This window comes from Megalobrama amblycephala, linkage group LG22 (assembly GCF_018812025.1).
Source record: "Megalobrama amblycephala isolate DHTTF-2021 linkage group LG22, ASM1881202v1, whole genome shotgun sequence".
Classification (NCBI taxonomy): Eukaryota; Metazoa; Chordata; class Actinopteri; order Cypriniformes; family Xenocyprididae; genus Megalobrama; species Megalobrama amblycephala.
The window spans coordinates 765,549-778,072 of record NC_063065.1 but is presented as its reverse complement, the minus strand read 5'-3'; the positions used below and the strand labels follow the sequence as shown (position 1 = coordinate 778,072).

Sequence of the window (12,524 nt, the reverse complement as noted above, 5' to 3'; positions counted from 1 at the left end):
TATTTTATTTTAGCTTTATTTCAATTAACAAAAACCATATTAATCCACAAATCTAATATGTAATTTTAATTTTATGTGCTTTTGTCATTTTTGTTAGTTTTTAAATATTTCTAATTTTTAGTTTTAGTAATTTTAGTCATTTTATTTCAGTTAACGAAAAAAAAAATTCACACATTTATTATTTCATTTTAATTTTATGTGCTTTTGTCATTTTTGTTAGTTTTTAAATATTTCTATCTAATTTTTAGTTTTAGTAATTTAAGTCATTTTATTTGAGTTAACGAAAAAAAAATTCACAAATTTATTATTTCATTTTAATTTTATGTGCTTTTGTCATTTTTAGTTTTTTGTAATATTTCTATTTAGCTTTGAAATACTTTTATTTCAACTTCAGTATTTTTTAATTTTTAATTTAAGTCTTTTTATTTTATGTCAGTTTAATTATTTTTCTTCTATTTCTGTTGTTTTCCGCGTGGAGACCGCGGCTGACCACCTGAGGCGTTTGATTACATCGTTAGCTTCAGAGGTGTCGACTGTGACATGATGATGTCATTTCCAGGTGTCCGAGCGCATCTGGTCATCGGCGTGTCCGTCACTGTGAACTCGCTCTCAGTTCCTTCGCCCACAGCTTCAGAGATGCCCTCCTGCATCGTTCAGTGGGCGACTCTCAGGGATAACGAGCTGTGTGCAGAGTTAATTGCTTCATGGAAATGTTAATGTGCGAACAGCTCCTGCGTTTGAGAGGCGAGCGCTGACGGAGGCTCCGGAGCCTCTCCGAGCGCAGTCACATTGGATCTGAGCGCGCGGTGCTTACTTAAGCAGCTGGGAGAGACCGCGGGCACGAGCTGTCAGGGATGTCTGCGGCGGGCGGCACGGCTCCACGGGCATCAGGGCACACGCTGATGATGATGATGATGATGATGCATCTGTATGAATCTGTTACGATCACCAACATCTCATTATCACTGATATGAAAATGACTCACTATAGACTGACGTGGAGTTTGAAAAAAAATCACTTCAAGGGCGAATCTCATGTTTTACCCCAAAATCAAAAGAAAGATATAGGAAAGAGAAAATATACATACATATATATATATATATATATATATATATATATATATATATATATATTATTATTATTATTATTATTATAGGAAATCAACTAAGCACTTTCTCCCCAATATTCTTATTAAAATTTATTAATTAAAATAATATGAAAAATAAAGCATTTATTTTACTATATAATAGTAATATTTATTGTGATGTGTTTAAATTATGCTGATTTTGATAAACAAATACTAATTTGTATTACTGACATTTTTACTGTAATACAATAAAAATACTATATTACAATAAAGTAAAGTTAATGTTCAGGTTCAACACAAAAAAAATGTGTATTTGATGTGCATTACATAATATATAACATTATTTTTATTTTATTAATTTTACTATTTTATTTGTTAAGAAAAAAAAATTTTAAACAAAAATAAAATATATATACATATTTTTTTATTATTATAGGAAATCAACTATTAAGCACTTTCTCCCCAAAATTCTTATTAAAATTCATTCTTTTTCATATCATTTTAATTAAAGTATTTATATTACTACATAATAGTACTATTTATTGTGATGTGTTTAAATTATGCTGATTTTAATAAACAAATACAAATTTGTATTACTGACATTTTTACTGTAATACAATAAAAATACTAAATTACAATAAAGAGAATTAATGTCCAGGCTCAACACACACACAAAAAAATGTTTATTTGATGTACATTACATAGTATATAACATTATTTTTATTTATTTATTTATTTATTTATTTTTATTATTTTATTATTTTTTATTTTTTATTTTTTTTTGCTCGTGTGAAATGTGACCTGAACGTGTTTTCATGAGATTCACTCTCAAAGAGGATGAAGATGTTTTTCCAGATCTCTGTTTATTCTTTAGATGAAAGAGTTAATTATGGGATGTGAGGCAGAACCAGAGACGATCTTCTGGTCTGGTCATCTTCACAGCGTGTGTTTCCCTCAGATGTCCGTGCGACTCGTCCTGTACGCTTCCTGCTGCCGTGTCACGTATCATAGTCACATCCACACGCGCTTCTCCGAGATACAAGAAACAGAGCGACTTTTACATAGAAAAAACCCCAAAGCAAGCGGCAGACCTGTCTGAGATACACGCACCTGGTGTCCATGGCAACAAAGAGCAATTTGCCAGCCCACGCAGAATATCTCAGGATTCTGCAGGATCGGACTGCCTGTCAATCACAAAGTTCTACACATGCCCCGCCCCCCTTGCATGTTTTATGTATATATATTATATATAATCAATCAATCCAGTGGATGATGCAGGTCACAGCATTTCTTCCATCTGCGTCTGTCTGTGTGTGTGTGTGTATATATATATATATATATATATATATATATATATATATATATATATATATATATATATATATATATAATTTAAATATGCTTTCAGCTGCCAGTAATAGTATAGTACTCAGAAGTACATAAAAATAAGTCATACATAAATTAAAAAAAAAAAAAAAATCACTGCTACATTAAATGTAAATGCATTCATTAATTTATGTTCACATGTATATATTTAAATTTGTACATCAATTTATTTACATTTATACATTTATTTATATATTCACATGTATATATTTATTAATATTTACATTAATTTATTTACATTTATACTAGTGGTCAAATCGATTAATCATGATTAATCGCATCTAACATAAAAGTTTGTAAATATATAATATGTGTGTGTTTTTGTGCATATATATATATATATATATATATATATATATATATATATATATATACTGTATGTATACTGTATATATATATATTTATGCAAACATATGTTTATAAAATTTGTTGTTATATTGTGTGTGTATATATATATATATATATATATATATATATATGTATAAAAACTTTTATGTTAGATGCAATTAATCGCAATTAATCGTTTTGACAGCTCTAATTTATACATTTATTTATACATTCACACATATATATTTTTTTATATTTATACATGCATTTATTTACATTTAAATATACAAGATATGTGTGTGTGTGTATATACACTGTATGTATACTGTATATATACATACATACCAACATATATATATATATATATATATATATATATATATATATATATATATAATTATTCTTGTAGCTCAAATAGTTTAATTGGGTTCAATTCACAGAAAATGTATAGCATCGAAATGCAATGCAAGTCGCTTTGGACAAAAGCGTCATCCAAATGCATGAACGTACATTGTTTGAAGACAAACCAACTTCTTTCATCTCCTGTGTTTGTCAGGTGTTCACAGGTATCTTCACAGCTGAGATGGTTCTGAAGATCATCGCTCTGGACCCGTACTATTACTTTCAGCAGGGCTGGAACATCTTCGACAGTCTCATCGTGAGTCTGAGTCTCATGGAGTTGGGTCTGTCCAACGTGGAGGGTCTCTCCGTCCTGCGCTCATTCAGACTGGTAAAACACGCTTCTAACTGACCGACTGGTTTTTGTCGCGTTTGCTTGTTCTGACTCTCCACCTTCTCCTTCAGCTGAGAGTCTTCAAGCTGGCGAAGTCGTGGCCGACTCTGAACACGCTGATCAAGATCATCGGGAACTCCGTAGGCGCTCTGGGGAATCTGACCCTGGTTCTGGCCATCATCGTCTTCATCTTCGCCGTGGTCGGCATGCAGCTGTTCGGGAAGAACTACGAGTCGTGCGTGTGCAAGATCTCCAAGGACTGTACGCTGCCCCGCTGGCACATGAAGGACTTCTTCCACTCGTTCCTCATCGTGTTTCGGGTCTTGTGCGGAGAGTGGATTGAGACCATGTGGGATTGTATGGAAGTGGCCGGACAGCCGCTCTGCATCCTGGTCTTCATGCTGGTCATGGTTATCGGGAACCTCGTGGTAAGTTCGCTTTTAAGGAAGCGTTAATAATCGTGTGTTAATATTGGCTGCCGGTTGAAATGTCTCTCAACGCTCGTGTCATAATAAACCCGCGTTATTATTGCTGAGGGTCATATTTGCACCGCCTCTGATTAACTCAGACCGTTTACATCATGAACTCTGTTTGAATCTTGTCCACGCTGATTAAAGTGATGTGAGAAATACAAATTGATAAAGTAATTAAAATAATTTCTTTTGATTTTGGATGCATACCTGCATAATTAATGGATCTTTTATTTGAAAGACCTGTGATATGTTTTTTATTTAGGGGACGGTTTTTAATCAAAGTCTTCGTGTGCAATAATTGCCCCGGTAACGTCTGGGGTGAATTGTCTGGCTCAGTGGCTCATGGGTAATTGATCTCAATAACTCGCTAGTTCCTGCAAAGCCCCAAATGTGAGATGTGAGTGTTTGTGTTTATACCACAGATCCTTTTAAACAGAACATAACATGAGAAATCAAATTTGCATTGATCTTTTAATATATAAGAGGTATTTGTACTGTTAAAACATCCTGCAAGTTTTATAGCTTAAAGGGGTGGATGATTATGATTTGACTTTTTTAACTTTAGTTAGTGTGTAATGTTGCTGTTTGATCATAAACAACATCTGCAAAGTTACGACGCTCAAAGTTCAATGCAAAGGAGATATTTTATTTTACGGAAATCGCTGTTTAGGGACTATAACGAGATCCTCCCTGGGTTAGTGACATCACAAACCCTAAAATTTACATAAACCCCGCCCCCGAGAATAGGCAACAAAGGGGGCGGGGCCATGTTGGGCTGCTTTAGAGAAGAGGAAGAGTTGTTGTAGTAGAGTGTTGTTGACATGCCGTCATTTTATGCCGGACTGCTTCACAAACGAGGGTCAATTCAACACAAAAGATGAACATGACGGCACATGCTAGTGGATGAGTTGAATCAACTCCACAGCAACTACATCAATTTATCCACTAATCGTTCAGAAACGTCTAAAAGTTGTAACTTCTTCCTGAGTCTCTCCATCAGTGTCGACTCCGGTTTGAACAATGTAAGGCTGAACACCGTTACTGACAATCCTCATTTTGGCTGCGTGAGATTCTCCAGCTTTGTTGTTGTTGAGCTGTTAAAGCTCCGCCCTCTTCTGGAGCAGCAGCTCATTTGCATTTAAAGGGACACACACAAAAACGGCGTGTTTTTGCTCACACCCAAATAGGGCAAATTTGACAAGCTATATCCGGAGCAAGACATCGACCAATAGTTATACATTATTGCACATAGGCCCCGCCCACTGGCATTCAGTCACTTAACGGCTGACATTTGCCTACACTGGATGTGAAGCGTCGCATCAAAAGCAAATAGAAGTCATTATAATGACTGACGCTGTCTACACTGATACAGTATACAGATGTGTTAATTTTCCAACATACTCCACGCACTTGAGTCAGCTGACAAAAGGACAATTGGAAGAGTGAAAGAACGTTCGCTTTGACTCTGTACAGACTTCAGAATGATTCCAGCATCAGGAACAAGTGGATGGTTTATTTTAATGGCGTCCCGGATCGCGTTGGAGGATTATGTTTGTTCGGAGCATTTGACTGCTGATTGTTTTGTAAATGAGGCACTGGATGAGACATATGTATGTAATGGAGAGTTTGCAAAGAAACTTTTGTTGTGAAATAGCGAGTGGGCGTTGATGCGTTTTACTATGCAATGACGTTAGCCAATCATAACAGTGGGCATTTACTGGCAAGCCTTAAAGGAGCTGCATCTTAAAAACTGATAATTTTAGACAGAGGCTCAGAATGAAGGTTGAAAATAATTGTTTTTCTGCAAATATGTTTTTTTGTGTGTGTGTGTGCAAAAAACTTGAGGAACATACCATGCCATGACCCCTTTAAAGCTGTAATGTGTGATTTCAGCGCTACTAGTGGCACCAAATGGAACTGCAAAAATAATGATTGTCTCCAAAAAGTTTTCCAGCATTCAATTGTTTGAGTTCATTTAGACGTTTTTGAAAGAAGCCTTTTCTGCTCACCAAGGTAGTGTTAATTTCGTCACCTATTTTTAATTTAGTCTTAGTCTTAGTCTTGTGCCAAATGTCCTTGTTAGTTTTAGTCATATTTAGTCATTCACATATCTTTTTTTGTTAGTCAAGTTTTAGTCGACTAAACGTCTCGTCATTTTAATCTAGTTTTAGTCAAAAGAAAACTCAAGGTATCTTAGTCAAGTTTTAGTCGACTAAAAGTCTTTTAATTTTAGTCTAGTTTTAGTCAAAAAATTGTAGTCTTTTTTAAAAAATAACACATTATTACTGAGATTATTACTGATAAACATTTCAGTAAAAAAAGTGTTTCACATATCTCAAACATTGGTTAAATGTCATAATTACCTGACAAAATACACTTGTTGAAAGATTTTTGTTGAATGCAAATGTTAAACGTGTCTGGTTTTTCAATTTCTGATTTAGGAGACACATTCACAAATGATTAACCTGTTCTGAAGAGTATTTTATTTTAACCAACACAATTCAAAAGCTAGCATGTCGTCGTCGCTTGTCACTCGTGTTCGCTTTGGGTGTTGTGTGTTCAGCAGTTTCGTGTTGCAGCCACAGGCGTATGAGACCTGTAAAGCCTCGTTTACACTGCACGCGTGTGCGGCTGCGACGCGGCTACCGGAGCTGATACACGGCCACTCTAGTCAATGCTTGTGTTTACACCAGCCGCGCCGCGGTGCGTTTGAGAAGCGTTTGAGAAGCGGCTCGACGCGCCGCTTCGCTAAAGATAGGCGCCTCGCCTCCAAGACGCGCAGCTCAAATACAAAACAAAGTCAAAATAATCACCCTGTGTAAACTCCCGCTCATATTTTACATCACTAGAAACTGACGACAAGAGATTCAAAGTTGAAAAACTTGAAATTTCTTTGTTTGAGTTGACCGCGCAGAGGACGGAACAACACCTTGCCGGAGCCGTAACGAGCCGCACACGCATGCAGTGTAAACAAGGCTTCAGCGAGGCTTAACTTGAGCAACAGCGCGAAGCCGCGAACTCATTCTGAATATTTTAAAGGCGTAACAGCTGATGAAAAAGCAGAGACGATTGTAGACGAAAATGAAGAGAGATTTTATCTTAGTTTTTATTTTATACAAAACATTATCGTCTCGTCTTTTTTCGTCAACAATAATGCATGTTAATTTAGTCTTAGTCAGCGTTTTTGGACAGTGGTGCAGTCTTGTCATCGTCTCGTCTTAGTCATGAAAAAAAAGGTCGTTGACGAACATATTTCGTCTCGTCTCGTCTGACGAAATTAACACTACACCAAGGGTGTATTTATTTTTTCAAAATACAGTAAAAATGTAAAAAGTTTTTACAATTTAAAATAGCTGTTTTCTATGTGAATATATAGTAAAATATAATTTATTTCTGTGATCAAAGCTGAATTTTCAGCATCATTACTCCAGTCTTCAGTGTCACATGATTCTTCAGAAATCATTCTAATATGTTGATTTGCTGCTCAAGAAACATTTATGATTATCATAAATGTTGAAAACAGTTCATAAATTTGTGAAAAACCGTAATACATTTTTATTTTCAGGATTCAATGATGAATAGATGGTTCAAAAGGACAGAATTTATTTGAAATAAAAATCTTTTGTAACATAAATGTCTTTACTGTCACTTTTGATCAGTTGAATGTATCCTTGCTGAATCAGAGTACTAAAAAAAAAAAATCTTACTGAGATTTTCATTCTGCAGGTTTTCTCCCACAGAAAATATGCTAAATATCACCCCTGAGCTCAGTATCCAATGCAAACCCTGCGAGAGTTTCTCCATCTAGAGTCTAGACAGTGTGCAGTACTGTAAAATAAGTGTGCAGATTGCATCTGGGCCTGTTTATAAGATATTGATATTACATAACAGAGGGTTCGGTACAGATGGAAGCAAATGCAGACCGTTTCACCAGAGCGATTAACACATGCAAATGTGAGGCTGGGGGAATTGAAGCTGGGCGAGACGGCGTGTCTGTCAGTACGAGGGCTTTTCCATTCTCGCTGCCTTTAGAGACGCTGTTGGACTGATGATTGTGTGGCTGCAGATAGGAAAGAATCACCTCCGATACACTGACGAGCATTTCATAAACACTGCGGATGTGTGGCATCGCTCGAATACTGTGACCTGATCTTTCCTGCATGATTTCATTTGCATACGGCAGTTAAAGGTCAAATAGTTGTACCTTTGTTACACCATTGATATTTTTAGATCACCCCGACTAGTCACTTAGAGACTGTGGAAGAATTTACAGGGGCCGCGGGGCGTGACGCATTGTGAGTTGGGTAATGTGTTTTGAATTTGCACACAATGCATTTGAATTGCAAACAATCCAGTGGTTCATTTGATTACACCGAGCGAGTGTTGAACTCAATATGCACAATGTATTTTTGGTTCTGAGACTCTAAATGTGGTAGCTGCCTACCTAGGCAGTATTTTAAGGCATCATAGGCACTTTGAACAAGGCTGACAACGTAACGATGCCTTCTTTTGGACAAATTCTGCGTCTGTCACTCGTGTCAGGCATTATTTGCTTTATTTCATGCATTTTATTTTTACTATACATAGTAGTTTTTATTGTAATAAATTATCATTTAATAATAATTTTAAATAATAGTTTGTAGTGCTTTGAATTGATTCATGCTGATTTTAATGCATCCGGAAAAGATGATTTTCAGATTTCAGATTCAGATGATTCGATTAAAGTAATGAGAATGAGATTTTTTATGATCATTTTGGGAGAAATGTTCATGTAGATAATGGCAAAATAATTAAAAAATGGCTTAAAATGATTATTAAAAATATATATTATTAATAATTAATATTAAGAATACATTTTAATATTGTTAAAATATGTGAAAAAGTGTGGGTGTGTCTCGTTTAGGAAATAGTTGATTATAATAATTATTATTTTAGCAAAAAGTTATTTTATTTTGTTTTTTAATTATTTTTTTAATTTTATATTATTGATTTTATTTTATTGATTTTAAATACTGTATTACAGATTTTTTTAATGAGCATTTAGAAAAGATTTCATGTTGATAATGTCAAAATAATTTTTAAAAAGGCTTATTTTCCTTTTGCAAAGAAATTATGTTTATTCAAAATATAATTTCTTATTTTTGTTTAGATTTTAGCATGAAATATGATTTCATAAACCACTCTTTCATCACAAACAGTGTCTTTTTTATTCAAATAAGCTGTGTACTTCATTGTGTGCCGGTTGTATTTGTGTTTGTTCTACTGTGTTAGCTGTGGTAATGTGAGAAAGCCACTAGAAACGCTCATAAATCTTCATTTGTAGTTGAATGAAAGGCCAAAAGATCAAATACCTCTAAACTGCACCTGTAGTACGTTAAATGCTTATTCAAGCACTCGTTTGTTCTCATCCACATTCACAGAGCAGAATTATTCATAGTTAGTATATCATTAAAGGTGTTTTGTTGGTAATCTCCAGTGTTTGATGTGAATAACAGGTGTCAGGATATGTTGGATTCGGATTCGCCGGATTCCTGTGGGTACGGGACACATAAATACAGCAGCATTATTAGTCACTAGCTGAAGTTGCCGGCCTGGTGTTTGTATTTGTAGGTCATTGGGCTGAGGTGAGCAATTGAGACATCTGAGATCTCAGTGAATGTAAGACGCCTTCATTTGGCCAAATTCTGAATCTGTCACTCATGTCTAGCATTATTTGCTTTACTTCCCTCATTTATTTCAGTGTTTATGACTACTAGGTAAGTGTGTGTGTGTGTGTGTGTGTGTGTGTGTGTGTGTGTGTGTGTGTGTGTGTGTGTGTGTGTGTGTGTGCTCAGAAAATAGCTGACTGTAATAATCTCCAACATATGCATTTCTTTGATTTATTTAATTTTATTATTTAATTTTATGTAATAATGTAATGTAATTACATTATTATAATATTATAATGTAATTTATTTTATTATTTTTTTCATTGTATTTTATTTTATTTATTTTATATTATATTATTTTAATTAATTAATGAATTTATTTATTTGTTTTACTAGAATACATAGTAGTTTTTAGTTTTTATGTTGTAACAAATTATAATTCACTGGATTCTTCCCAGCCTGGTGTTTATTTTTTATTTTATTTTATTTTATTTTATTTTATTTTATTTTATTTTATTTTATTTTATATTATTTTATTTTATTTTATTTTATTTTTTAATTTTATTTACATTTTATTTTTTTAATCTTCATTATTTTTATTTTATTTTATTCATAAATTTTTATTATATAATTTTTATTTTATTTAAGTTTTATTTAATTGTATTATTTTTTATTATTTTTATTTTATTACATTTTTAGATTTATTTTATTTTATTTTTTATTCATTTTTATTTTATTTTATTTTATATTATTTTATCTTTTTGTCGGGTGAAATGTGACCTGATTTTTATCCTGGTTGTTGTTGCAGGATCAACAAAGATGTTGATCCAGGAACACATACTTGATGAAATCATTTTTACCAGTATACACCAGTAGTTTTTATTGTAATAAAATAAAGTTTGCTGGATTCCCGCGCCAAAGTTGCCAGGCTGGTGTTTGTATTTGTAGTTTGTATTTGTAGCTGAGATCTCAGTGAACGCAGCGCTGCGGTCACGTACACACAAAGACAGACATGAAGTTCACAGGAAGGCACTGATGTTGGGTTGGTTTGTAGAGGCTCCCAGGTAAACAGATCAGGGCGACTATTCTTAGCGTGTGATTTGTGTGTGTGTGTGTTTGGACTCAGTCATCACTCCAGATGGATATGGACACGCTGGGATCGATGCACCTGTGTGGATAATCAGAATTATTCAAAGCGCGGCCGAGTAACTGGAGAGGTGAAATTGATGTTATCAGATCTCGAGCTGCTCAGGGTTGCGATGACAAATCCATAACTCTGTTCCAAAAACCCAGTGAGCGGCTGTGCGGTCATGGAGCCTCTTGAGTGACTGACGTTGAGTGCACTACATAGGCAGCAAGGACGTGTTAAAGTGATCAGAAGTGACAGTAAAGACATTTAGAATGTTACAAAAGATTTCTGTTCATCAAAGATTTCCGGAAACATAAAAATGTATCACAGTTTCCTCAGATATATGAACTGAGCAGCAATTCATCATATTAGAATGATTTCTGAAGGATCATGTGACACTGAAGACTGGAGTAATGATGCTGAAAATTCAGCTTTGATCATTGGATATAAATTACAGTTTACTATATATTCACATAGAAAACAGCTGTTTTAAATTATAATAATATTTCACATTTTTACTGTATTTTTGATCAAATAAATGCAGCCTTGGTGAGCAGAAGAGACTCTTTCAAAAAAATTCTTATGAATGGTATTGCATTCCTCTTTGAGTTTCATTTTTGTTAAAGAATAATGTTAAAGAATGACTGAATTTTTAGATATTTAACTTCATTGCAACTGATTCAGGGATTTTTTTTTTTTTTTTTAAAAAGACTTCCCAAGTGAGAAGCAACAAATAACAAAACTCCCAATTTATCCATGTCGATCTTGCTGAAAACTCTTCAGGATTTCACCCACTCCCACCCACGGCTCTAAGGTTTAATCCTATAACGGGTCCCGCAGGGAACGTCCCTTTCCTAAAGCAGTTCATGTCATTCCTTAGGCAAGATCTCAGTGAGAAACGTTATATCTGAGAGTTTAGATAACGTCTGTCTTAGTGACCCGCCAACTGTCCGTGAGCATCCTGCCCTTTTAGGGAGAAAACGCTTGTTCAACGGCTGATCGCATGTGATTGTCACCTCGAGATAGTGTGTGTGTAACAGGATCTTGGGTTTCAGCTCTCTTCAGCTGTGTGTGTGTGTGTGTGTGTATTTCGCTTGGAAATGTCACATAATTATTGTAGATTACATTACATGCGCTTTTATCTGAACCAACTTACAAAGTGGGAACAGCACAATTAGTTTATCATAACAATATCTGCATGTATAAGCTTGATTAGTGAAATGCAGAGAAAGAGAGAATGCTGTTATAGTAAAATGCCTTGTTTATGGTTAATAAATGAACCATGTTAGCTTAGAGTCAACGTTTTATAAATTGTTGGTTTCTTGGATAGAAATAACTTGGATCAAGAGGAATCTTTGCTTGGCTTTTTATGGCTAACGATACATCTGCCAAAAGCACAGCTAAGCTGATTCACTTTAACAACAAGTGTATGCGGGGTCAGAGGTCATTCGGGATCACTGTAACCCCTACTGAACATCTGTTATTGTAGACCGACTCCAACAACTCGAGGGACAACTGGGAAAGAAATCTTTTGGGAATGTGAGTCGAGACAATATTTGGTCTGCTTTAATTTTGTTTGCTTTTACTTTCTTCTGCAGATTATTTAGACTGAAGAATGTTTGAAACAAGATTGCATGATATCATGTGAATTTATTGCTATACTATATTTATGTAACCCCTCCTGTTCCAACCGCCCGCTCTGGGCGGGACTCAAACCCCGGTCTGCTGGCATGGGAGTCGG

The 12,524-nt window shown here is 34.7% G+C and overlaps 1 protein-coding gene across 1 annotated transcript in view; it reads left to right on the top strand.

Annotated features, from left to right (window-relative positions):
- The window catches only part of scn5lab (sodium channel, voltage gated, type V-like, alpha b), a 168,522-nt gene that overhangs the window by 93,319 nt on the left and 62,679 nt on the right, over nt 1-12,524 (top strand). The window contains 2 exon segments of the mRNA XM_048174687.1: nt 3,357-3,530; nt 3,605-3,961. Coding sequence (XP_048030644.1) covers nt 3,357-3,530; nt 3,605-3,961 — 531 coding nt within the window.